At 56.0% G+C, this 20,470-nt stretch overlaps 8 protein-coding genes across 8 annotated transcripts; 3 read left to right on the top strand and 5 right to left on the bottom strand.

The window, feature by feature from the left end:
* Nucleotides 1–83: 83 nt before the first annotated feature.
* MKK02DRAFT_40573 (fungal-specific transcription factor domain-containing protein) lies at nucleotides 84–3,932 on the bottom strand (the record flags this gene model as incomplete). The annotated part of the gene is made up of 20 exons (XM_053091159.1): nucleotides 84–133; nucleotides 187–743; nucleotides 789–1,039; nucleotides 1,089–1,358; nucleotides 1,412–1,453; nucleotides 1,505–1,575; nucleotides 1,626–1,894; nucleotides 1,937–1,993; nucleotides 2,045–2,104; nucleotides 2,153–2,277; nucleotides 2,339–2,409; nucleotides 2,457–2,621; nucleotides 2,686–2,803; nucleotides 2,851–2,952; nucleotides 3,004–3,236; nucleotides 3,288–3,458; nucleotides 3,521–3,526; nucleotides 3,582–3,609; nucleotides 3,684–3,703; nucleotides 3,749–3,932. 20 exons carry the CDS (start codon nucleotides 3,930–3,932, stop codon nucleotides 84–86), a joined length of 2,850 nt encoding a protein of 949 aa, XP_052942045.1.
* A 569-nt stretch (nucleotides 3,933–4,501) lies between these two features.
* On the bottom strand, nucleotides 4,502–5,724 carry MKK02DRAFT_35292 (putative class E Vps protein of the ESCRT-III complex; the record flags this gene model as incomplete). The annotated part of the gene is made up of 5 exons (XM_053089141.1): nucleotides 4,502–4,714; nucleotides 4,762–4,983; nucleotides 5,032–5,187; nucleotides 5,361–5,525; nucleotides 5,713–5,724. The coding sequence occupies 5 exons, from the start codon at nucleotides 5,722–5,724 to the stop codon at nucleotides 4,502–4,504; spliced, it is 768 nt and encodes a 255-aa protein (XP_052942044.1).
* Nucleotides 5,725–5,969: 245 nt separating this feature from the next.
* Nucleotides 5,970–8,366, top strand: MKK02DRAFT_40571 (thioredoxin-like protein; the record flags this gene model as incomplete). The annotated part of the gene is made up of 13 exons (XM_053091158.1): nucleotides 5,970–6,115; nucleotides 6,168–6,193; nucleotides 6,242–6,355; nucleotides 6,415–6,444; nucleotides 6,495–6,771; nucleotides 6,818–6,837; nucleotides 6,890–7,007; nucleotides 7,055–7,138; nucleotides 7,187–7,292; nucleotides 7,344–7,789; nucleotides 7,843–7,888; nucleotides 7,938–8,108; nucleotides 8,160–8,366. 13 exons carry the CDS (start codon nucleotides 5,970–5,972, stop codon nucleotides 8,364–8,366), a joined length of 1,791 nt encoding a protein of 596 aa, XP_052942043.1.
* Nucleotides 8,367–9,135: 769 nt separating this feature from the next.
* Nucleotides 9,136–9,527, top strand: MKK02DRAFT_40570 (uncharacterized protein; the record flags this gene model as incomplete). The annotated part of the gene is made up of 4 exons (XM_053091157.1): nucleotides 9,136–9,150; nucleotides 9,233–9,293; nucleotides 9,355–9,452; nucleotides 9,510–9,527. The coding sequence occupies 4 exons, from the start codon at nucleotides 9,136–9,138 to the stop codon at nucleotides 9,525–9,527; spliced, it is 192 nt and encodes a 63-aa protein (XP_052942042.1).
* Nucleotides 9,528–9,740: 213 nt separating this feature from the next.
* Nucleotides 9,741–11,254, bottom strand: MKK02DRAFT_40569 (uncharacterized protein; the record flags this gene model as incomplete). Its single annotated transcript, XM_053091156.1, has 2 exons — nucleotides 9,741–10,374; nucleotides 10,488–11,254. The coding sequence occupies 2 exons, from the start codon at nucleotides 11,252–11,254 to the stop codon at nucleotides 9,741–9,743; spliced, it is 1,401 nt and encodes a 466-aa protein (XP_052942041.1).
* Nucleotides 11,255–11,529: 275 nt separating this feature from the next.
* MKK02DRAFT_40568 (Prefoldin) lies at nucleotides 11,530–12,234 on the top strand (the record flags this gene model as incomplete). The annotated part of the gene is made up of 4 exons (XM_053091155.1): nucleotides 11,530–11,602; nucleotides 11,704–11,899; nucleotides 12,016–12,076; nucleotides 12,181–12,234. The coding sequence occupies 4 exons, from the start codon at nucleotides 11,530–11,532 to the stop codon at nucleotides 12,232–12,234; spliced, it is 384 nt and encodes a 127-aa protein (XP_052942040.1).
* Nucleotides 12,235–12,997: 763 nt separating this feature from the next.
* Nucleotides 12,998–15,729, bottom strand: MKK02DRAFT_20511 (kinase-like domain-containing protein; the record flags this gene model as incomplete). Its single annotated transcript, XM_053086269.1, has 12 exons — nucleotides 12,998–13,196; nucleotides 13,250–13,383; nucleotides 13,435–13,534; nucleotides 13,595–13,682; nucleotides 13,739–13,786; nucleotides 13,846–13,999; nucleotides 14,084–14,293; nucleotides 14,342–14,351; nucleotides 14,407–14,485; nucleotides 14,555–14,723; nucleotides 14,770–15,217; nucleotides 15,479–15,729. Coding segments are annotated over 12 exons (1,890 nt in total), but the record flags the coding sequence as incomplete, so codon positions are not given.
* A 440-nt stretch (nucleotides 15,730–16,169) lies between these two features.
* MKK02DRAFT_20212 (putative hexokinase) lies at nucleotides 16,170–18,598 on the bottom strand (the record flags this gene model as incomplete). The annotated part of the gene is made up of 15 exons (XM_053086222.1): nucleotides 16,170–16,216; nucleotides 16,268–16,391; nucleotides 16,444–16,660; nucleotides 16,719–16,876; nucleotides 16,930–16,985; nucleotides 17,039–17,081; nucleotides 17,134–17,328; nucleotides 17,399–17,487; nucleotides 17,541–17,563; nucleotides 17,620–17,636; nucleotides 17,686–17,776; nucleotides 17,829–17,989; nucleotides 18,039–18,058; nucleotides 18,111–18,276; nucleotides 18,323–18,598. 15 exons carry the CDS (start codon nucleotides 18,596–18,598, stop codon nucleotides 16,170–16,172), a joined length of 1,683 nt encoding a protein of 560 aa, XP_052942038.1.
* Nucleotides 18,599–20,470: the final 1,872 nt, after the last annotated feature.

The raw sequence follows: 20,470 nt of genomic DNA, 5'->3' as shown, positions 1-20,470 counted from the left end.
TACCTCCAGACACCAAAGAAACTCTGAAACTCTATACTTTGCATTCTTTCAAGAGGAGCCTTCTGATCTATTGCTTCACCTGACTAAGCCCCAGACCCGCCTGCTCCCATATTACTAGTCGTACCCAAGATCCCTGCCTCATCAGCTCCCTTCCATGTCTTGATCAGCGCCGCGAAAGGGACTCACCATCAATCAAAGCATTCCAATACTCGTCCGCATTCTCTCCACTTCCCGCCGCGCCCAAAACGGGGATATCCCCCATTCCCATCCCCATCGATCCGAGCCCATACCCCGCTGCTCCACCTACGCCGAGCCCCATACCCATGCCCATGCCCATGCCCATAGGCACATTCATCCCTGGATCAAACATCATTTCTCCGGATACATGGCCGTGTCCATGTCCGTGCCCGCCGTGTCCGAGATTAGCGTTACCGATGGGCATGTCCAGATTCATATCACTGATCGGCATGGACGATGGTCCGGCGCCGTATGTCGCCTGCGGGCCCATGCCGCCCATGCTGTATGAAGACTGGGGAACGCCGCCGTCCCACGACATCCGGCTTGGTAGGGGCGGGGCCATAGGTGTTCCGGGATGCGAGAGCGGTGGTCGCATACCCATCGGACCTGGGACAGGCGGGGGTGCCATGGGCGCGTACGAGCCCTGTGTGAGGGGATCGAGCGGGAAGGGACCGGTCAGAGATCCAACCGCAAGCGACGAGTTGGCATTGAGCCAGTGGTCCAGCCTGGACATCAGCATGGATTGTCTTCGCGGTAGATATGCCACTCACATCCGCTGGGAATCGTCCTCATGGACGCTACTTCCCGGACTGACCCTCCCCTCCCCGTTGTTATTGTTGATCAGGTGCGCCCAGCCCTTGTGGCCATTCGTCGCTGGACCAGGCATCGGGGTTGGAGGTGCAGTATTGTCCTCGCGTAAACCAAGGAGAAGTCCTACCGAGTCGCGCTCGGGCGGAGACAGCTCGCCTGGGCCAAACGATTTCTCATAGATTTGCGCAGCGCGTCTCGAGAGAGTTTGGATCTGACAATATCAGCTCACCTTCACTTACTAGCCCAGGATGACAGCTTACAATCCTGACTTCCTTCCTCGTCGTCTCGTCCTTATTCTTGACGACCGCCCACGGGTTGAGCTCCAAGAACGTCCCTAGAATCCGTCGCATCGTATCACCATCTGGACCCCTCGGGTCGATGATCGCCGAGATACCAGCAATCATGGCCGAGTTGAACATCTTGAACTGGCCCTGCGATTGGTAGACCTTGTGGTCGGGCACAGTCTTGTAGTGTTCAGTTCGGAGAGCAAAGTCGAGTTTGGCCATCTCGAAGCAGGCTGTACGGGAAGCCTAGCTTGTCAGCTTAAGTAACTAGACTCTGGTGGAGCGACTACTAAGCTTACGGCGTATCGGTTGCTAGACAGTCTGCGGAGGAGCCAGGGGCGCTGGAGCGTCAATTGCCATCCCTCTGTATACTCATCAAGAAGGATGCTCACATGCAGGATGATGGTAGTCATGATGATCTCGGACAAGAGCGAGAATCGATGAACAGGCAACCAGAACAGACCTGGCTATCAGCCTTCTCTCTCCATCTCCACTGCAGACTGCTGCGCTTACTCTCATCCAGACTCTTATCCGGATCGTACATCCTGAAACACCCCGGCAGACCGTCAATAAACCGATCCATCTCCACCTGGAGCGCCTCGACGTCCGAGTATTTGGCTGGCTCATCTAGCTTCTGGAAGTGATGTACGACATTGCCGACGATGGTAGATAGCGATCGGCGGAGGATGAGGAAGGTGGCTGTGGTGGGCTGAGAGAGGGGGAGTGGGGGCGGCGGAGGTAGGGAAGGGTGGAAGGACGCCATATCGATGTTGGAGGGTGGGCTGGGGGTCAGTGCGAGTCGTATGCAGAGGGGAATGACTTACAGAGTGTCGGTGTAGCTGTCAGAGATGCTCGGCGGTCTTCCGAGGACCAATGAGTAACTGAAGATGTCAGCCTCTCGCTTAGACTCTGGAGGGGTCAAGCCAGCTTACAGCTTGTCAGCGTGGTATAGGTAGCTCCAGATCCGCCGTCGATATTCCGACTGATGGGGACTGGGTTATCAGCAGAGTCATGCGGTCGGAAGGACAAAAGATACTGACTCAAGCCCGAGTTTCGCTCCATCACGGTGCAAACCGATTGCCTGAGCCGTCCGTAAGCTCGCTCCGAGCTGAGACCAGCACTCGGTCAAGCGGCGATCGTGGATGGTCACCAGGTACATAGCGCTCTGAAGTAGTCAGCGTTTACCGCTCGGAGCGAGAATCGGAGAGCCGGGCTGGTGAGCTTACCAGCAGCCTGCTGAGAACCAGCTCTATCGACTCGGACTGGACAGCCGTGGCGACCAAGATACTGCGTCTCGCTAAGACGTGTCAGCTCGAGGTTCACCCCGACATGAGCATGACTCACAGCTCCAGTACATCCTCAGACTGCTAAGTTTACGGGTCTCATCGTTTCCTGCCCATTCTTCAGGAGCAAGCCGGACAGCCAGAGCAAGTACGATAAACACCAGAGGGAGAGCGCGAACGTTCGAAGGATCGATCGCTGTTGATCTCTGGTATAGATTCTCGTAGGCTGCAGCTCGTCAGCTTGATCGTCCCACGCATCTTGGTTGAGGGCAAGGAAGAGGCTAACTCACACTCCCGGAAAGAGCGCTCATCGATCGGATACCGAGCGAAATTGAGCTTGATGAAGAACCAGTTGATAATCTTGTCTGCGAGTTGTTTAGGCGGAAGCTCCTGCACAAGCTCGGCTAGCTGCGAGATCAGTTCATCGAGAACGTCAGGGAGAAAGGTAGACTGACCTTGTGAGGGCTCATCCCGCATTCCCGGATGAGCTGCTGCAAATTCTCCGCGGGTGTGCCGTGAAAGTCGTGCTTGATATTGACCTTCCCTCTGGCTTCCATCTGAGTCCATCAGCTCCATCCATCCCGCGCCTTCAGCGCAAAGAGGCTCACCGATTCAGGCAGCCCCTCCATCTCGCCCAGCCGCTCTAGCCTCTCCTCATCTCCACCCACACTCTGACTATGCTCCATCTCGAACACATCCTGCTTGATATGCCCACTCCCGCTCGCAATCTGCGGCGGGTGCATCTCTCGTTGGTGCTCCCTTTCCCGCTCAGAATCGAGGTCGGGGTACGCCCTTGGTGTGCCCGAGGGCGACGATGGGAAGAGCTTCTGGAAAGTTCCGACTGGAATGTCAACCACCGTCGAGTGATGCCCGAGCAGAAGACGAGACTGACCTTGCATCCACTCTTTGACATCCCGATAACCCCACAGCCCGCCGTGATGCCTCACCACGAAGCTGAGGACGGTTTCGAGCCGGTCGATACGGGCCGTCGTCGCGGGGTCTGGACCGCTTGTGGGCGCTGCCGTCGGATTATACGGTACACACAGCTCAGGCACTTTGCGCGCTGAAGGCGTCAGTAAATGTCACAGTACCGGCCGATGCCATAACCGGGGGATCTGCACTGACCGACGCCTGCGAATCAGCTAGACTTCCTTGTCTTCAGTATGGTGAAAGGTAGGCGGCTTACAGTGATTGCAAGGAAACTCTCTATTACACTAAGACGGTCAGCACCGCCTTCTCCCATTCTGCAGCATTCACCAGGACACATTTGATGCTGAAGTCAACATACCTTCTGCTTTCGCTTTGTGCCTACACGTCAGCATAATCCATCACACCAGGCCGAAGTCTACTTACACTGCGCACAACTCAAGCTGACCCGCTTCTTCTTTGACTCTCGGTCACTATCCACGCTTCCCTTCCTGACCATATCCCTCCTGTCCCCACTCATACCCATCGCATTGTCGGAGTTCTCGTTATTCGACCCAGATCCTTTCCTTTGGGGATCGCCGCCAAAGGGCCGTTTTGCAGGAGTCGACATTCCGTATGAGCGGCCTTATCAGGCACGGTCGCTCCTTGAGCACTATGGAGACAGACGAGCAGATGCGCCGATAGTAGCCTGTTCGCTAACGATGGAAAATGGCCGGATGCTGGGTCACCTCGAAATCGAGTCGATATTCGAAGGTCGTACGAAACCCGATTGAGCCTCTTTCGTATGGTTTCTCAACGGACGAGAATCTCTTCAGAAGACCGTGAGGTGATGATGAGGCCTTCTGACGAATACAAGGCAGCTTGTGCTGGTGTGTGAAGGGCTGATAGATGTTGACGAAGCAGTTTCGGTGTGAGCTTGTCTTGTCTTCAGTTCCGGCGCGGAGCTTAGAGCGGAGCCCGTTCTTTATCTGATAAAAAGCAGCGGAATCAAATGACAAGGCGGTTTCGAATTACTCAAAGTGGAAGTTTCGGGTTATCGGGACGGGTCATACAACGCCAGCTGTTGTCTGGCAGGAGCTAACTGGGTGCAATATGGCTGTCCCGATACTGGAGAACTCGCTGCGGCAGCGCTGTCCTAAACTGATACAACCAATAATTACTCCCCGGTGATGAATCCGCCTAGTCCCTTCTTAGCGCGTCCAGCCGCTTCTGCAAAGCCTCCTCGTCTCTGTTCATCGGTCCGCCACCACCCCCTCCACCAGCAGCCGCTCCAGTAGCGGCACCTCCTCCAGTGGGTGCAACAGGCGAGCTCGTCAATCCCTCAGCGACGGCGACTCGGCTGTTCGCGACAGGCTCGTTCGCTAATGGATTGACGGTCGGTGCGGATGCGAGCTACAGTTTCAGCACTCAGTCCATCATGAAGGAGAGACCGGACTCACCGAGTCGTTCATGCTCATTCCAATCTCATCCAGCACCTCCTTCAGAATCTTGTCGCCCTCCGCCTCCTCGCCCTCACCCTCATCCTCTCCCTCCATCGCGTCATCGACCGCATCCGACATCATCTCTTCCTTCATATCCATCGTTGACGACTCCTTTTCAAAGTCATTCATGATCTTTTGGATCTGAGGGAGATTGAGGGATCGATTCATCTGGCCCATTGCCTAAGACGTTAGCTGTCGTACGTGGTCAGCAAAAGCGAAGCGACATACTCGAGTAGCGCCCTTCATCGCACTCGCCATCTGCTCATTACTCCTCAGCGTCTGCATCCGGAGTGACACAGCTTGCAGCTGGACCCGCATCTGCGTAAACTTCTGCATGTACCGCCGTGTCCGGACGAGATCTTTTGCGAGAATTTTGCAGGCGTTCTGCTCGGTGAAGTCATTGCGAGGGATATAGTGAGCATCATATAGGTGGAACGGGCGAGCGTAAGGTAGATAGGGAAGTATCAAGACAGGAAAAACCTAGATCAGCACCGCTCCTTCAAATACACCGTCACCACCTATCCCCCTTGCAGAACCTTCATATCGCTTGGACATACCATATTCCCCGCTTTAGCATTCTTCTTGATGTCCGCCATTGTCCTCTTCTCCTGCTGTTCCAACTTGCTCTTCTCCCTCTCAAGCTCCCTTTGTGCCTTCTGCAGCGAGCGTTGATGTTGCCTCATCCGCTCCGCCGGGGTCACCGTCCGGCCAAATAACGTGTCCTATATCGGGCATCGCAGGGTACAGATAGCGAAAGCGGACGAGAGATGTTCGGTAGTGCGATGAGATACCAAAGCGCATGAGGAGCAGTACACGAAGAGTCGGTTGAGGGCGAAGAAGGAGATACGATCAGCTTGGTCTCCAGCTTGAATACCCTGTCCTCCTGGATTTCGCGTAGGTGTCACTCACGAGGATGTTCATGGTGCTGAATCTGTATGCAGCGTCTTGATGATGGAGGGTATATGAGCTAGATGATGGAGATTGGGTGATAACAACAATACTTGCTGTGCTGTTGCTGTTGCTGCGAGACCTCTCGGCGTCATCGCAACAGTCAGGCGGCGATCGCCGAAACACGTCCAAAGCAGCGACCACCACCCAGACGACAACGACTTATAGGAGCTTCTCGATAACCTTCCATTTCGACCCAGAGCTCTATCGTTTACCCAATGAGGTTGACAGGAGCCCTTCTCTGGGCTGCGGCACATGCGCTTTCAGCCGTAGCGGACTCGGTCAATACCGTCCTCGAGGACGGGTTCGAGCTTCGGCACCTCACCGAGAGCAATTTCAAGGGGAGCATATCGAGGGGATTATGGTGAGCTGTTTGCCACCGATTCAGTTCCCGATCAGTAAAGCTGACCATGTAGGCTGGTAGAGCACTTCTCACCTCGATGTGAGCTCAGTAATGCCCGATGAGTCTCGGAGACGCGCTGACGAATAGGTTCGCACTGCCGGGCATTCGCACCGACCTGGGAGCAGATCGCCAGGGGGAAGAACCACCTCGAGAGGCTGACAGGCTTCCATATGGCTCAAGTGGACTGTCTGGCTCAGGGAGGTGAGCTGCCTGATCCCGTGTCTTTGACGCAATAGAGGAGGATTAGCTGAACGAGACAGACCTGTGTAACTCGAACGGTATCAAGTTCTGTGAGCCTGTGCCCTATCGTCTCGCTGTCTATTCTCTGACGCCAATGTAGACCCCTCCCTCATACTATACTCGAACGGACAAGAGCTCGCCCAGTACTCGGGCGACCGATCCCCCGCAGATCTCGGGAAATGGATAGACGACCAGTCCAACTCCTACGCCCGGGGCCAGCTACTAGCCACCTCCTCGCTTGAATCAGAGGTTGTGTCTTCGGGCTTCGGAAGGCCAAATAGCGAAGGCAAGGTGCTGGAGGTGGACGAGGCGCAGTTGGAGGTATTGAAGGGGAACGGGCCGGTTCTGGTGGACTTTTACGCGCCATGGTGTGGGCAGTAAGTGTCTTCAAGGATATCATGGAGCTATTCGCTGACATCACAGTTGCAAGAAGCTGAGACCAAGTATGTCTCTTCGCATGGCAGCTTGTGAGGACACTCAGCTGACGGCGTGCAGTCTATGAGACCCTCGCAGGAGCGCTCAAGAATCAGCTGAACGTGGCTGCGGTCAATTGCGATGAGAACCCTATATTATGCCGGAAATCGAACATTAAGGGCTACCCAACTATTCGATTGTCAGTTTACAGCATTTCGAAGACTGCTTCTCAAGCTAACGCGGTAGATTACAAGATGGCGGATCAGAGGACTACAAGAGCGCACGGAATCTCGGCGGGATGAAGAAGTTTGCTATGAAGGCTGTGGAAAGGTCAGCTGCGCGGCCCGCTCGCATGGAGTTTGTTCTGCTGACGCCTAGACCCTTCCTGCAACCCATCAAGCTTGAGGACTTCGAGGACATTGTCTCCTCAGAAGAAGCTTTCTTCCTGTATCTGCAGAATTTCGATACCTCTGTTGACGACCTTGTGAGTTAGCTCGGTCGGAGGAATGCCCGTGACGCACAGCTCATATCTTAGAACGCCGTCAAGTCCGCCCTGAAGCCCCTCAAATCGTCCCTACCTTCCTACACCACCTCCGACCCCCTCCTCTACGCAAATCTCTCCATCTCCAATCCGCCACCCACGTCGGTCCTCCTCGCCTTCTCTTCCCCCTCTTTCCGGCCAGTCGCTTCCCTCCCCTTCCCGGCCGAGAATCAAGCCATCACCCGCTTTGTCAACCTGCACATGCACCCGACGCTCCTCCAGCTCAGCTCGTCCAACTATGCGGATATCATGAAATCACCTACAAGAGCGATGATTGTCTTGGCGGCTGTGCATGGCGGCGAGACGGGCCGGAAAGAGCGCGAAGAGTTTGAGCGGATATCGAGGGCTTGGAAGCGGGGCGGAAGACGGTTTGATCAGCCGGTATGGTTTGTCTGGATCGATGGGGAGCGGTGGGCGAGCTGGATGAGTCAGGCGTATGGGTGAGCTATTAGAGCTTGGCGATCCGACCGAGAGTAGTAGCTGATAGATTTAGGATCAGGAAGCGGAATCTTCCTGCAGCGGTCGTCATCGACCCACCAGTAAGCTATGTCCGACGTGAACGCCGCCGAAGCAGAGCTGATCAGCTAGCTGTCAGAATACTACGACCAGACCCTCGAAAGCACATCCATCTCCTTCGACGGCGCCTCCATCTTCTCCACCCTCGAGGGGTACTACCAGAAACTCTTACCGCCCAAACGGTCCGAGACCGCCCTGGAATGGGGGAGTCATAGCGCCACCATGACCCTCATCAACCTCAGCGTGAGTTGTCCTTTTCGTGGCAAATCGCTTAGAGTCTAGCTGACAGAGTAGGAATTCAGCTATGATCACCCATTACTAGCGATGGGCACCGTCATTGGTGCAGTAGCGACTTTTGTCTATCTCCTGACCAGATGTCTGGGGAAGGATCCGAAAGAGGGTGGAAGGGATCATACTACTAATGGACATGGAGGTGGGAGCTATGGGCATGAGAAGTATGGGAATGGGGGGCATGCGTTGAGTGGGAGTAGACTTGATTAGGTCATGATGTACTCGAGTATGGATGATTTGAAAGTCGAAGAGACGAGCCCGATCCCGCTCCGCAGATCCACTCCTCATTCCTTGTGTTTCAGGCACGAGGAAGAGTTTCATGTTCACTGTGCGAGCCTTGCGTCAACGGTGAGTTACACGACCAGGCCAGCGTTATCGGGAGTAGTATAGCCACAAAGATCTATCACAAACGTGCCTCATTCACTCCTACTGACTCCTTTGTTCTCCATTGTATATATGCTGAGGTCATCCTAAAGGATGGTCAGCATTTCTCACATGATACTGCCTCGGACCTGCCAGAAAAGGTAGAACGCCTTTGTCCGTGTACCTGTTCGACCCTCCTTTTATGTCTGACGCCCCTCTACACATGTAAAGAGTACATCTGTACCTTGTGCCTGGGTTGACATCATATACACACGTTCCTGATACCGGATTACATCTACGAATCTGCTCCTTGGCTTCATTCTTGACACGCGGCACGCACGAAACACGCGATTACATCATTGCACTCGATCAGCACCTGGACGTCTTCTCTCCAGGTAGATACCAGGGATAATGCTGACGCGTGTGCAGATCTCCTTACCGTCCACTCTGCTGGTCTTGCCACCCGAACGTTTCACTGTCAATTCCTCCTGGTCGTCCCTTCGTCCACGCATCGCGATACCGAACCAGCAGGCCGCGGGTGTCTAGCCTTACTACAAGTAGTATTTGACAGTCCGAAACGATATCAGGGGAGATGTACGGAGGATACTGGTCCCCGATGTCCACGATGGGGGTGAGTCTTTTCTACCTATAGTCATAGCGTGCTGGTCGGCTCGCACCCGAGATCCGCCTTGATTTCAAGGCTGACATAGCAGGTGAGTCCATACTACTCGGGAGGACTGGGAATCCCATACATGATGGGCATGGGAGGGATGGGTAAGTGACCACTCCCCGTATTTCAACCTAAACTAGCACGCGGTCAGGCTGATGAGCGTAGGGTACGGCCTCGGCGCGGGGATGTACGGGATGGGAATGGGTATGGGGTACCCATATGGCATGATGGGAGGGTACAGCCCCTACAACTGCTCTGGGATGGTGAGTGAACCATGACCGGAGTCGAATGCTACCCTTCAGGCTGGCTAACATTTCCAGTACGGGATGCCATTCTGACCGCGCGGTATGCGTGACATCTACGAGTAGGGTCGGTACCGCGGTGTTGATGAGAACGTTGTAACTGCGCTATATTAATTACATGCATGATGATTGTTGGATCGATATACATACACTTGTCTCGATATCCAGCCTACTGCACAACTCGCCCGATTTCGCTTCCGGGCTCTCTTTCAACCTAGACCTTAGCGGTATATACAACCTCGACCCCCGCTACCGCCTATCAGCGATCATATATCGACTGACAAAAACCACCTTCCTTCCGCTTCTCAGCACCTCGACGTCTTCCATCCCGCCCATACCCTCCCCTTCCTCCTCCACTGGCAGATCGATCACACTCCACTCGCTCCAGACCCCAACCTCCCACCTCCCGCTCTCCCCATCGTCGACCTTCTCTCCCCTCTCCACCCGATCCCACCATCTCCCCGCTATGACCTTCACGTCCGCCCCTGGTCCACCAACACCTGCTGCCCCCTTCGCCGCCTGTGCGAAATTCACCAGTACCTCCTCGGGTGGTATCTCGTCTTCGGCCGCCTCGGCCCATCCGGTCTTGCCAGGGGGTAACGGCCATGTCCTGACAGAGGCGAGCCAGAGCTGCGCGGCGTGTTCTCGTGGAGAAAGAGGGCGGATGAGACGAAGCCGAAAGGGGGCGGTACGAATGTGCTCTAGTGCGGATGGGGGTAGGATGGGCTTAGTTTCGACTTTCGAAGAGTTGCCGGAGGTATTGGCAGAGCGATGTGATGGGTGTGAGGGATGCAGGGTGTGCTGGAGGGAAGTGTAGAACAGGGTGAGGGAGGATGTTTGGGTAGTGAGGAGCGCGTTGAGCCGAAGGGCGAGTGGCGGTTCCCTACGATCAGATCAGCATATTCTCTTTTCAAGCTTAGTCACGCCAGTATCAGTAGCCATCCACCGAAGGCCCAAAGCGCAGAGACAAATACACGCAGAAGAAACCCAACTCACCCTCTTCCCGTCCATTTCACTTTCCCCTTCCTCGGACTGATCCCCACCCCCACCTCCTTCTCCCCCTCATCCTTGCCTACTTCCTCGATCTGGCCCACACCCTCCAGCCTCACCCCTTCGCCCATATACCGAAGCGCGACCCGCCGCCCGAGATCCTCCTTCTCCTCCTTGACCTTCTGAACCGGCAATTGCACCTCCAGATCCCCCAGCCGGCGCCGCTTGCTCGATCCTGGCGTATGGTCCGGAGTGACCGGACGATCGTTCGGTCCCGATCGCGAGGGCAGGCCCCACGGCGTAGCAAAGGAAGAGAGGGATGTCATTTTGCGTGGTGTCTTGGTCGAGCGCTCGTCCTCCCGTTCCTTCTTTGCGATCGTTGTCGGTGGCAGAGGTATGACCGAAGAGAGCTTGATAGCCGATGACCCAGCCGCAGTGGGAGGCCTCGAGAGTTCCCGGATAGGCGTCACCATCGCCCTCATATCCCCATCCCTCTTCTCCGCGGCCCCTCCCCCAGTCCTTTCTTCCCGCTTGACTTCTACGCCTCCGCCGACATTCGCTTGTCCGCCCCGTGGCTGTGGCGTCTGAAGCCCTACAGCGCTCAGCGCGCTCATCGCTCCCGCAGACCGCCCATCCCGCTCCTTCCCCTTCCCCTTGACATCCCTCTTCCCCTTTGACCCGGGTGAAGGCGTAGCAAACGAGAACGCGCCCGCCGTGAGGTTCACAGCCCGCTTTGCCGGCTGCTGCGGCGTCGGGAATGCTGATGTACCCATCGTTGCCCGGTGTCTCAGTGGCTGTGGGCTGTACAGGCCGCCATACCGATGTACTCGGCTGGAGGAAGGAAGAGAGGTGGATGCAAAGTGGAGGGTTTCGGATTTTTGATGAAACAGCAACAAATCGTACGGTCCATTTTGGCTTCATCCTCCCATCCTACTAGAACGACAGACAGCTACGTAGCCGTCCATACTAGCACGCGCAGGACAAAACGTGCACCTGAATAGACCGGCACGACCTCTTCCAATCCCATTCTTCCCGAGACTTCACCAGTATGGACCCAAAAGCAGGCGCTATCCAGGCGAGGCTGCAACAGCAGTCTTCCATCTTCCAGAAGCTCGAAGGAGGTGAGTACGCGCCTGAATATCCCCGGGGTCTGGCTACGCTCAACTGCTGCGCGTTTCGAACATACCAGGCTAGTCATCATGGGCTGACGCTGACTCTCAAGACCTCACAGAAGTCATCACCGCCCGTCAACGTCTCGACTCGCAATTATCCGAGAACGAAGTTGTCTTGAAAGAGTTCACCCTCCTCAAGCCACACAATACGGTATATAAGCTCGTCGGACCGAGTCTTGTCTCTCAGGATCAGGCGGAAGCGAGGGGGAACGTAGAGAAGCGGTTGGAATTCATCAGGGCGGAAATGTGAGTCTGCTTGTTTTCGTATGGTCATGTAGATCCGAATGCGGGACGCAGCGGGGCGAGAGGCAGACGCGGACGGAGAATGCGATCACCGATAGGGCAAGAGCTGACTGGTGTAGAAAACGGGTAGAGACGCAATTGAAGGAGCAAGAGGAAAAGGTCGGCAAGAAGCGGGGGGAGGTGAGCATTCTTCTTTTTGAGGACCCTCTCTTCGTCTCTCTGAGACAGAATCGGGCGACCCTCTGATCACCTTCTCATGAAGTCCGAGCGCGACTGACGCACAGATCATGGCGCTCCAACAGGAGCTTCAGGCTTTACAGCCGAGCGGTCCAGAATAGTCGGATCGAGCTGGCGTGGGAGGTCTTAGGAGAGGCGAGGAAGCTGCAGTAGCTACGAAGGCTAGGTCAGCCATGTAGACCCAAGAGCCAAGTCCATACATGATCAACAGATGTCTACAGGATAGTACAGGTAGATAAGTACACCATATGTCAAAAAGATCCCTGACAACCTACCCTCACCCCCTCCACCCTCCCCCCGGCCTCATGCTCAGGGTCGAGGCGCCGGCCTCGGTCTCGGCTTGCCCTTAATACTCCTCATAAGCGTCTCCTTCGCCTTCTCCACCACCTCCTCCTCTTCTTCCACTGGCGAGTCCATGATCTGCACCTCTTCCTCATCCCCATCCACGGGTGAATCCACCATCTGCACTTCTTCCCCTTCCTTCACATCCGCATCCGTAGACCCCGCTTGGTCGAACCCGGAATCATCATCCTCGTCCGTCGGCGTCCCAACGAGCGGGTCATCACTACCCTCCGCGACCTTTCGGGTGACCGGCAGACCGACCCTCAAACCCGCCATCCCCCTCGCCATCGCATCCGCAGCTGGAGCGCCATTGTTCGTGCTCGGACTATTCCCCAGAAGCTGGCCGGGCGAACTCGGCCTCTCGCCTCTCTCTGGCAGCTTGAGCGTCGCAGTCCCCGTATCCAACTTCAACGCCGGAATCTCCGCATCCACCTTATGGCCCTTGTCCATCCCTTCTGGACTGCCCACTTTCGCCACCCCCTCGTCTTCCTCTTCTGGCCCTTTGACGGTACTTTCACGCCAACCCCGTTGCTCCTCGTCCTCCATCGACGTGTCCTCCGTGGGCATCTCGGAGACGTAGCTGTCCATCGAGCCGGTCGTGCCGGTTCTGGTACCTGACGTGATACTGTCGAGAGTGGAGTTCCGGATGGGCGGAGAGGGTTTGGGACTTGTCGATATACCGGCCATACGTTTGAGCTTTTGCACAGCGCGAATGACGGTGCTGTCGCATCAGCTCTACGACCGAGTCCCATTGAACAACAGTGAGCAACTCACAAAGCGCCCTTGACTCGGATAGCAGCGCTGATTTCTTGCTCTGTGGGCTCCTCGACAATCTTTCCGACGTGCGTCATGTTGTCTTCGCGCGAAATCATCGGGTTTGCGCCGTCTTCCGTCACCCAGGGGTGTTCCTGGGCGTCAGCATGGCCACGATTACCAGCACAGCTGAAAGTGGAACTCACTCTCAGCAGGAACATGTGTATCCGGAATGAAGGCTCTTTGCGCAGCATCTGCCTGATAAGATCTTGCTGGTCGCCGGGCCATTCATCCGGGATGGTCGGTCTGCTGGTCAGCTCTTGGGTTGCAACAGGCCGGAGAGGACGGCAGGACAATAATACTGACTCTTCATGCCGCACCTTGTCGAACAGTTCGATGGGATTCTCGGTGTTGAAGGGCAAGACTCCCGTAAACATGCAGTAAAGGGTGACACCTGAGAAAAGCGTCAGCTAGCTGCTTGCGGTCGACTTCTTGTCGGGTCGTGCTCACCCAATGCCCAAATATCGACAAGCTTGCCATGCACTTCATGGGCATGCGCTAATTGGATCAGCCTGAGCTCGCGTGGTCAGAAATCAATCGCGGAGTTTCTATCTCACAAGTGAAGCTTTCAGGACTGAGGAACGCCGGACTTCCTCCAGACCGCTTGATCCGATCATCCGAATCGGCCACTTCAAACATCTCCGACACGCCAAAATCGCACAACTTGACAGTCGTGTGATCTCTGGACAAGAGAATGTTGTCAGGCTTGATCTACAGGCGTCAGCTTGTTCAATCTCGCAGTACAGCCGATCAGGTAGACCAAGTGGACCGGCCCAAAGACCTCGGAGGACTTACGTCGCGATGGACCACGCCATTCCCATGCAGATACTCGAGCCCCAGGATTAATTGCCTGAAATACTCCCTGGCTTGCTCGATCCCGAACGGCGGTTCCCCGGCCTCCTCGCCCATCTTGATGTGCATGAGGACCCCGCCGGGCATGTATTCCAGCACGAGGTACAGCGCGTCCGCATTGGGAACCGAGATCGCTTCGGTCAGTTTGACAATCTAGGCATCAGCGCTGCTTCCTCTTGGACAAAGGCAGATTCGGCGTACGTTTGGATGACTGTAATATCAGCTTTCAGCACTCCCGGCGTGCGCATGGAATCATAAAGACTCACTCTAGCTTCTTCATCACCGCAATCTCCCGCCTGATCAGCCCTAATGGATCATTCGCATCCGGCTCGCTACTCGCCCTCTCTCGATGCGCCTTCTTCTCCTTCTTCTCCGTCCCACTCCCGCTCCCGCTCGCCTCGCTGCCATCCCCACTTCCATCGCTCCCGCTCATACTGCACCTCCGAGCAGGAATGGGTCTGCCCCCACTGGGCGTTCCGCCTCGTCCCCGACCTCTGCCCCGGAGCTTGCGATTCATCGTCACCCTTCTCTTTTCAAGTAAGGACTGCGTCCGCAAACGGGACTGCGAAAATTCCTTGATAGCCTATTTCAATCAGTCACTTCCCTCATTTCGAGTCAAGAGCCCTCACGTATTCTTCCCCCGTACCCACATGCACTGCCAGCTCGACCTTGGCAAACCCTCCTTTGCCCAACGGCTTCCCGATCTTGTACTCATTTATCATCGTCTCCCCATCCTCCGTACTTCTCTGATGCCCATTCGGCGTCTCCTTGACTCTATGCGTAGACGAATGCCGCCGATGACCTGGAGTCTTTGGGTACGCCTGGGGCGATGAGGGCATAGGAAGACCAGGGGACGAGAAGGGCGAAGCGGAGAAGAAGGTCTCTCCCTCTGAGCCGGGAGTACGGCCAGGCGAGAGCGCCGGGATAGGGACAGCGAGCGAGTCCCTCCGGCCCAGGTTTGGCTGAGGATGCGACGGCCCAGCATCGGGCGTGCCAGGGAGCGACGAGGCGGAGGAGGCGGGTGACATGGATTGCGGAGGGAGGGAGAGTTGGGTCGCCGCGAGGGGTCGAGGTGAACTTTCGGCGCTCGCGGCAGACGTGGTGGCTGCTCGTCCGACCGCCCCGTAGCTCCCCTTCTTCCGTCCAGCTGAGAGCTTGGGTGGAGGGGTAGACCAGTTCCATTCCTCCTTCCCCTTCAATCCGCCCCTGTCCCCAGCCCCGCCCCCGCCTTCCATTTCGTCCGGTGTCGAGACGGGCGGAGAGCTATACACCTGTGGAGAGTCGGATGGGACCGGTATAGCAGTGGGCAAGGTCCCTGTGCTGGGCTCTACAGGTGACGGTGGGGAGATCACCGTCGCAGGCGGACAGAGCAGGGATGGCCGTGAAGGACTGTCTTTTTGGCTTGCTTTGCGGCCGGGCGGAGCGGAGGGAGAAGGGGAAGGCGAGCGAGACGGAGAGGTCCGCCGTGGTCGGAGGGTATCGGCAGAGACGGCGGATAAGGTGGAGGTGGTAGAGGATGGGGAGGAGGTCAAGTTGCTCTGCGCTCCGGCGCTTCCGGACCCGCCGGACTGGGTGGAGGAGCCGCTCATATCCAGCGAGTTCGATCGCGGCGCGGCGACGATTCGCTAGCCGGCGGTCTGATAGGCTACAGCAGAGCCCTGAGGAGTACTAGGAGAACGGCGGGAGCATGTACAGGATACCAAGACACAGCGACAGGCACAAAGGAACCAGAAGATGAGTAAAGTAGAGGGTGATGTCGAAAGCTACAAGCGAGTAAGGTTTTGGTAAGGGTAACGGAATTATCGTAATCAAATTCGTAATCAAAATAGAGTCTCGGTATACGAAATAGAGTCATACCCGATAAGCTACAAGTACTGCTGTTCACCTAATGCAAGCTGATCAGTTGATGAGCTCCTCATGGGGCACGCCTAGACAGGGTAGAAGAGATGAGCGAACAAATTCAATCCAAAGCAATACATGACCGTACTTATTTCTACCGCTTCTGTCCTATCTGCTTGCGCTATCCGCCCTAGTAATCAACGTAGAATCCCTTCTCCTTCCTCGCCTTGGTCATTGCTGTCTCGGTCAGCTCCTGTATCTGGATCTACGACAGCTGAGATCACTCACCAGCAATGATGGCACTTCCCACACCCGACCCGTCCTCCGCATGGTGCGTGACGATGCGCTTCCCCTTCTCGCCAAAGATATCCACCAACGCCGCGTGGACCCGGTTGGCGAAGTTGGGGTATTTCTACCGTATTAGCTTCGCTCTTCTCCCGAATAACGTGGACACCACGACTCACGTTGTACAAACTCCCATCAGCCCCCACGGCGCATCCTTTCTCGAGGTACCCCTTCTTGCTGACAATCGCGGCAATACCGCACGCGCTGAGCCGGGCAGCACGGGTCCCAATCAGAACAGCGAGTTGACGGAAGAATTGACGTTCTTCGAGGGTCGTCTCGATACCGAAGAAGTGGGAGAAGACACCGATGATGGTGAGGAGCTCGTCGGTTGGGTCACTAGCGGTGTGAGCTCTCGACTTGTGGCATATTCGTCAACAGATCCTTGACAGCTCACCTTTCCATAAGTGACAAGAAGGCAGTGTCGAACGCATAAGCCTTTTCAAGCTTGTACGTGTTTTGACCCAGGAAGAGGTCTCCGCTGTCGATGAGCTCGCAGAGGATCAGACGGAAGACTTCGCCGAGGTAGAGACCGGCGATCATCTTCTCGAATGACTAGACTGTCAGCTCAATCCCCGCAAGACCTATTCGAGTCAGTGAAAACTGACCTGCTCTCCGGGCTTGTTGGACGACTCATCAATGATGATATCGTACTTTGTCCGGGCTAACAAGTCAGCTTGTTTCCCATCGCAATGTGGCACTCGTACATAAACTCACGAAGGTGTTGGTGGTCAAACGAGTCGAATGCTCCCCATTCGCACTATTTCGTCAGCTAGTGCTCACGCTCTGGGGCAAGCCGTGTAGCTACATACGTTGATGGCCATCCCCTGATCAGCTTCCAACCCCACGCTGCTCATCTTCGGGATGTTCCCCGCCGTCTCCATATAAGCAGCATTGCACCCTGTTCCGAAGATGACGGCGATTTTGGTGTTGGGATCGACATAGTTGGAGGCGATGAGCGTTCCGGTGGTGTCGTTGATCAGGGCGGTGAGCTCTGCGTTGACGTTCTGAGGCATGAGCTGACGTTCTCCGACAAAAGTGACCGTAAAGGCCAATACAGCACACAGAGAAACCCACCAAGCGCTTGAGTGAAGATGCAAACATTGCGGCGACGTCGTGGCCTTCGATGTTGGGTGCACCGAAACCCTTGGTCCAGCGGATCAGCTCTGCCTTGTCAGCTAACGCCACTACTTCCGCCGAGGAGAGCTGGAAAGCTCACCTCCGTGGTCAATCCTCAATTGCCTGAAAAGATCAGCTTTTGTTTTCGCGTTATTCGAGCGATATTTAGATTGACTTACGAGCAAGGGTATGAGAACTATGGAGTCAGCTATGCGCACGAAGTATAACCGCATCGAACAGCTCACCGTAAACCCAAGAGGGAGCATCGGGTCATTCTCAGTCCTCCCAAGCGTGTTCGTGATAAAGTTGTCCAGACACTCGGCACAGAAGTCCAGCCTATCAAATCAGCTCGAGCCGCTACTTCCGTATTATACAGCTGGAAACGCACAGCTTCTGCCCATCCTCCTGCTTTTGCTCCTCGGTCAACCTATACTTGGTCTGCGTGACTTCAAACTTGCCGTGGCCTTGGAGGTCGACAAGGCAGACTCGGAGGTTGGTTCCTCCCAAGTCGAGGGCGAGGTATTCGCCGACTTCCTCGCCGGTCGGCCACTATTGGATCAGCCTCGTGCGGGTCTTGCCTTCGCCAAAGCTAACGTACGCCAAAGACGAATGTGGGAACTGCTCCGTCAGCTCTGACTCATTCGACTTCTTGAATGAGGAGGTAGCTCACTCATCGGCACGATCTGCCCATCCTTCTGCAAGCCCTTATCAAGCGTCTCCTCAATCGCGTGCACGATCATCCTCATCCGCTGGGGAGTGAGGGTAAGGAGCGACTCGTACTTCCTGAGCAAGTCCGCGATCGTCTTCTTCTCGGCGTGTGGGAACTCTCGGTCCTCCTACTTGATCAGCTATGTCCTCGATCATCTGCTCGACCCAGCTCACGTCAGTTCTGGTGTGGTAAACCACCGGCGCCCCTCCCGGAGTCATAACCACCCCGCTTCCTCGCCTGCTTCCGCGCCTCGCGGGCCCAGACTCCGCACTCCCCCTGCGCTCCATCGCAAAGTTCTGGCCGAGCGCACCACCGCCAAAGCTCGCCTTCCGGCCAGAGGCGCTGCCAATGTTGGTACCGTTGTCGAGAACCTGACTCCCTGGGGAGGCCGTGCGCGGGATCCCTCCTCCCGTGGTCGGGGTGGAGAGAGGGGAAGAGGCGAGCTCCATCGCTGCGACCCGCTCGGCGAGGGTTCCGGGCGTAGTAGCCCCGGAAGCGGGCGCGGGGGAGGCAGAGCCGCTGTTGTGCGTCTTGAGAGGGGGGAGAGAGGGCGTCATGATGATTTCGGGAACGGCAGACTTGTGAGGGGGAGAGTGATGGGCTATCTGCGTCATTTCAGCTGGTGCTCCCGGAGCTTTAAGATCGGTTCGAGTGATATAGGAAAGAAAAGTTGATCAGTAAGACCAAAAGTAGCAGCACGAGCCGCCTTGCGCCTCGACGCTGCAGTTGAAGGACGCACACACACAAAGGAAGGGGCAAAGGACCCCCTTCTCCCCGGGGGCCCGGACCACGCGGGGCCCTGTCTAACCCTTCCCTCCTGCTTTCGGGCTACCTTTTCACGCAGAAGGAATCACGCACCTGATCTAGTCCTTTTGTCGCTGGTGTATTGCTTCTGCTGCTTGCCTTATGTGCTGCAGAGGTCGGACTGAGAGGATGAAATGGACAAAAAGGTGGAGCGGGGCGTGCGGAGTAAGGTCACACGTCATACCTTGTATTCAGGGGTGCAGCTTTCTCACGGTTGACACAGATCATGCCGCCGGCAGTGGCAGTGGCGTAGCGAGGAATGTGGCGGACTGATTCGAGAACTGCAAAGAGGTGAAAGAGGGTTTCTCATCAGGGACTGTGATCTGATTGATCGTCTCAGGCATTGTGGCCAGCCAGAGTCAGAAATGAAGCGAGACATGAACGCGCGGCACGCGCGTGTCTTTCGGCTCACTGCATGAACAACCGGCTCGATGGCATTGCCTCCTCAGATCACTTTAACCAGCTCACCCATAATGTTCGCCTGTCCATGTCCCGGCCAACATCAAGATGGCTCAAGTCCACCCAGGCCCGACTGCGAGGTGAAGTGCCACACAATCACTATCACCGAATCGGCGAAACACAAGGAGAGGGTGTACCTTTGAGGGTCTGCTCCCTCAAGCTATGGCGTGATCGTAAGGATCGCAAAATCGGGCAACGGCCAGGCTATATCTTGCGGGGGGTGTGCCCCGTCTCTCCCTCTTTCTTACTTCATTCGCCACTGCAACATTCCCATACAATCCGATCATATTCCTGCCCCAACACCTACCATCACAACCAAGCACCAACAACCTACACTACCAATGGGCCAATCCAACGAAACGTCGAAACCCACCACCGGCACGGAGGGCACCGGGGCCTCTCAGGGCGGTGGCACTGACGCCACTCAGAGCGCCGGAGAGTCGAACAATGCCCAGACCAACCAGACCTGCGGGTGCGGAGACACAACCTGTGACTTTGATGCAAACCAGGCCTCCAGGCTCGCCGCCTTGGAGATCATGTTCCCGCCAGCTATGTTGGAGGTCCTGGCGGCATCCAGCGTTGAGGGGCGCAACCTCCACTACGCGCAGGTCAGGGAGGCATCTGCGTCAGGCAAGAAGGCTTGATAGGGACGGATCCTCACCAGTCAGTTCTTGACTGGCTGGCTTACACGTACCTTTCTTGCTCGAGACCCTCCTATAAATATGCAATCATCTGTCGAGCTTGTGCAGGCCCGATTGGAAAGATCTTGCTAGGTTCTATATAAACCATAAAACCTCTCAGCAGCGATATCGTACATGGTGATATCAAGCACGCTCGATCCCAGCGTCCGCGTGGCGCGGGTGGCAAAACTGCGACAGCGTAACTTGAGCGTACCTTCGGTCCTTCTGGGTTGTGCTAGAAAGCGCCAGTGTCATTCAGCATATCCTTTTATGGACTGCATGTTCCAGGTCTCACCTATACTGTTGAGTATGTATGCTTGACATATCTTTCACCCATAAAAGTATCGCTTACCCTCACTCTGTGACGCCACCTTTCCG

Source organism: Dioszegia hungarica (assembly GCF_025882075.1).
Source record: "Dioszegia hungarica strain PDD-24b-2 chromosome Unknown MKK02contig_25, whole genome shotgun sequence".
Lineage (NCBI taxonomy): Eukaryota > Fungi > Basidiomycota > Tremellomycetes > Tremellales > Bulleribasidiaceae > Dioszegia > Dioszegia hungarica.
Note: the sequence above shows the minus strand (reverse complement) of the source record. Positions and strands in the feature narration are given on the sequence as shown.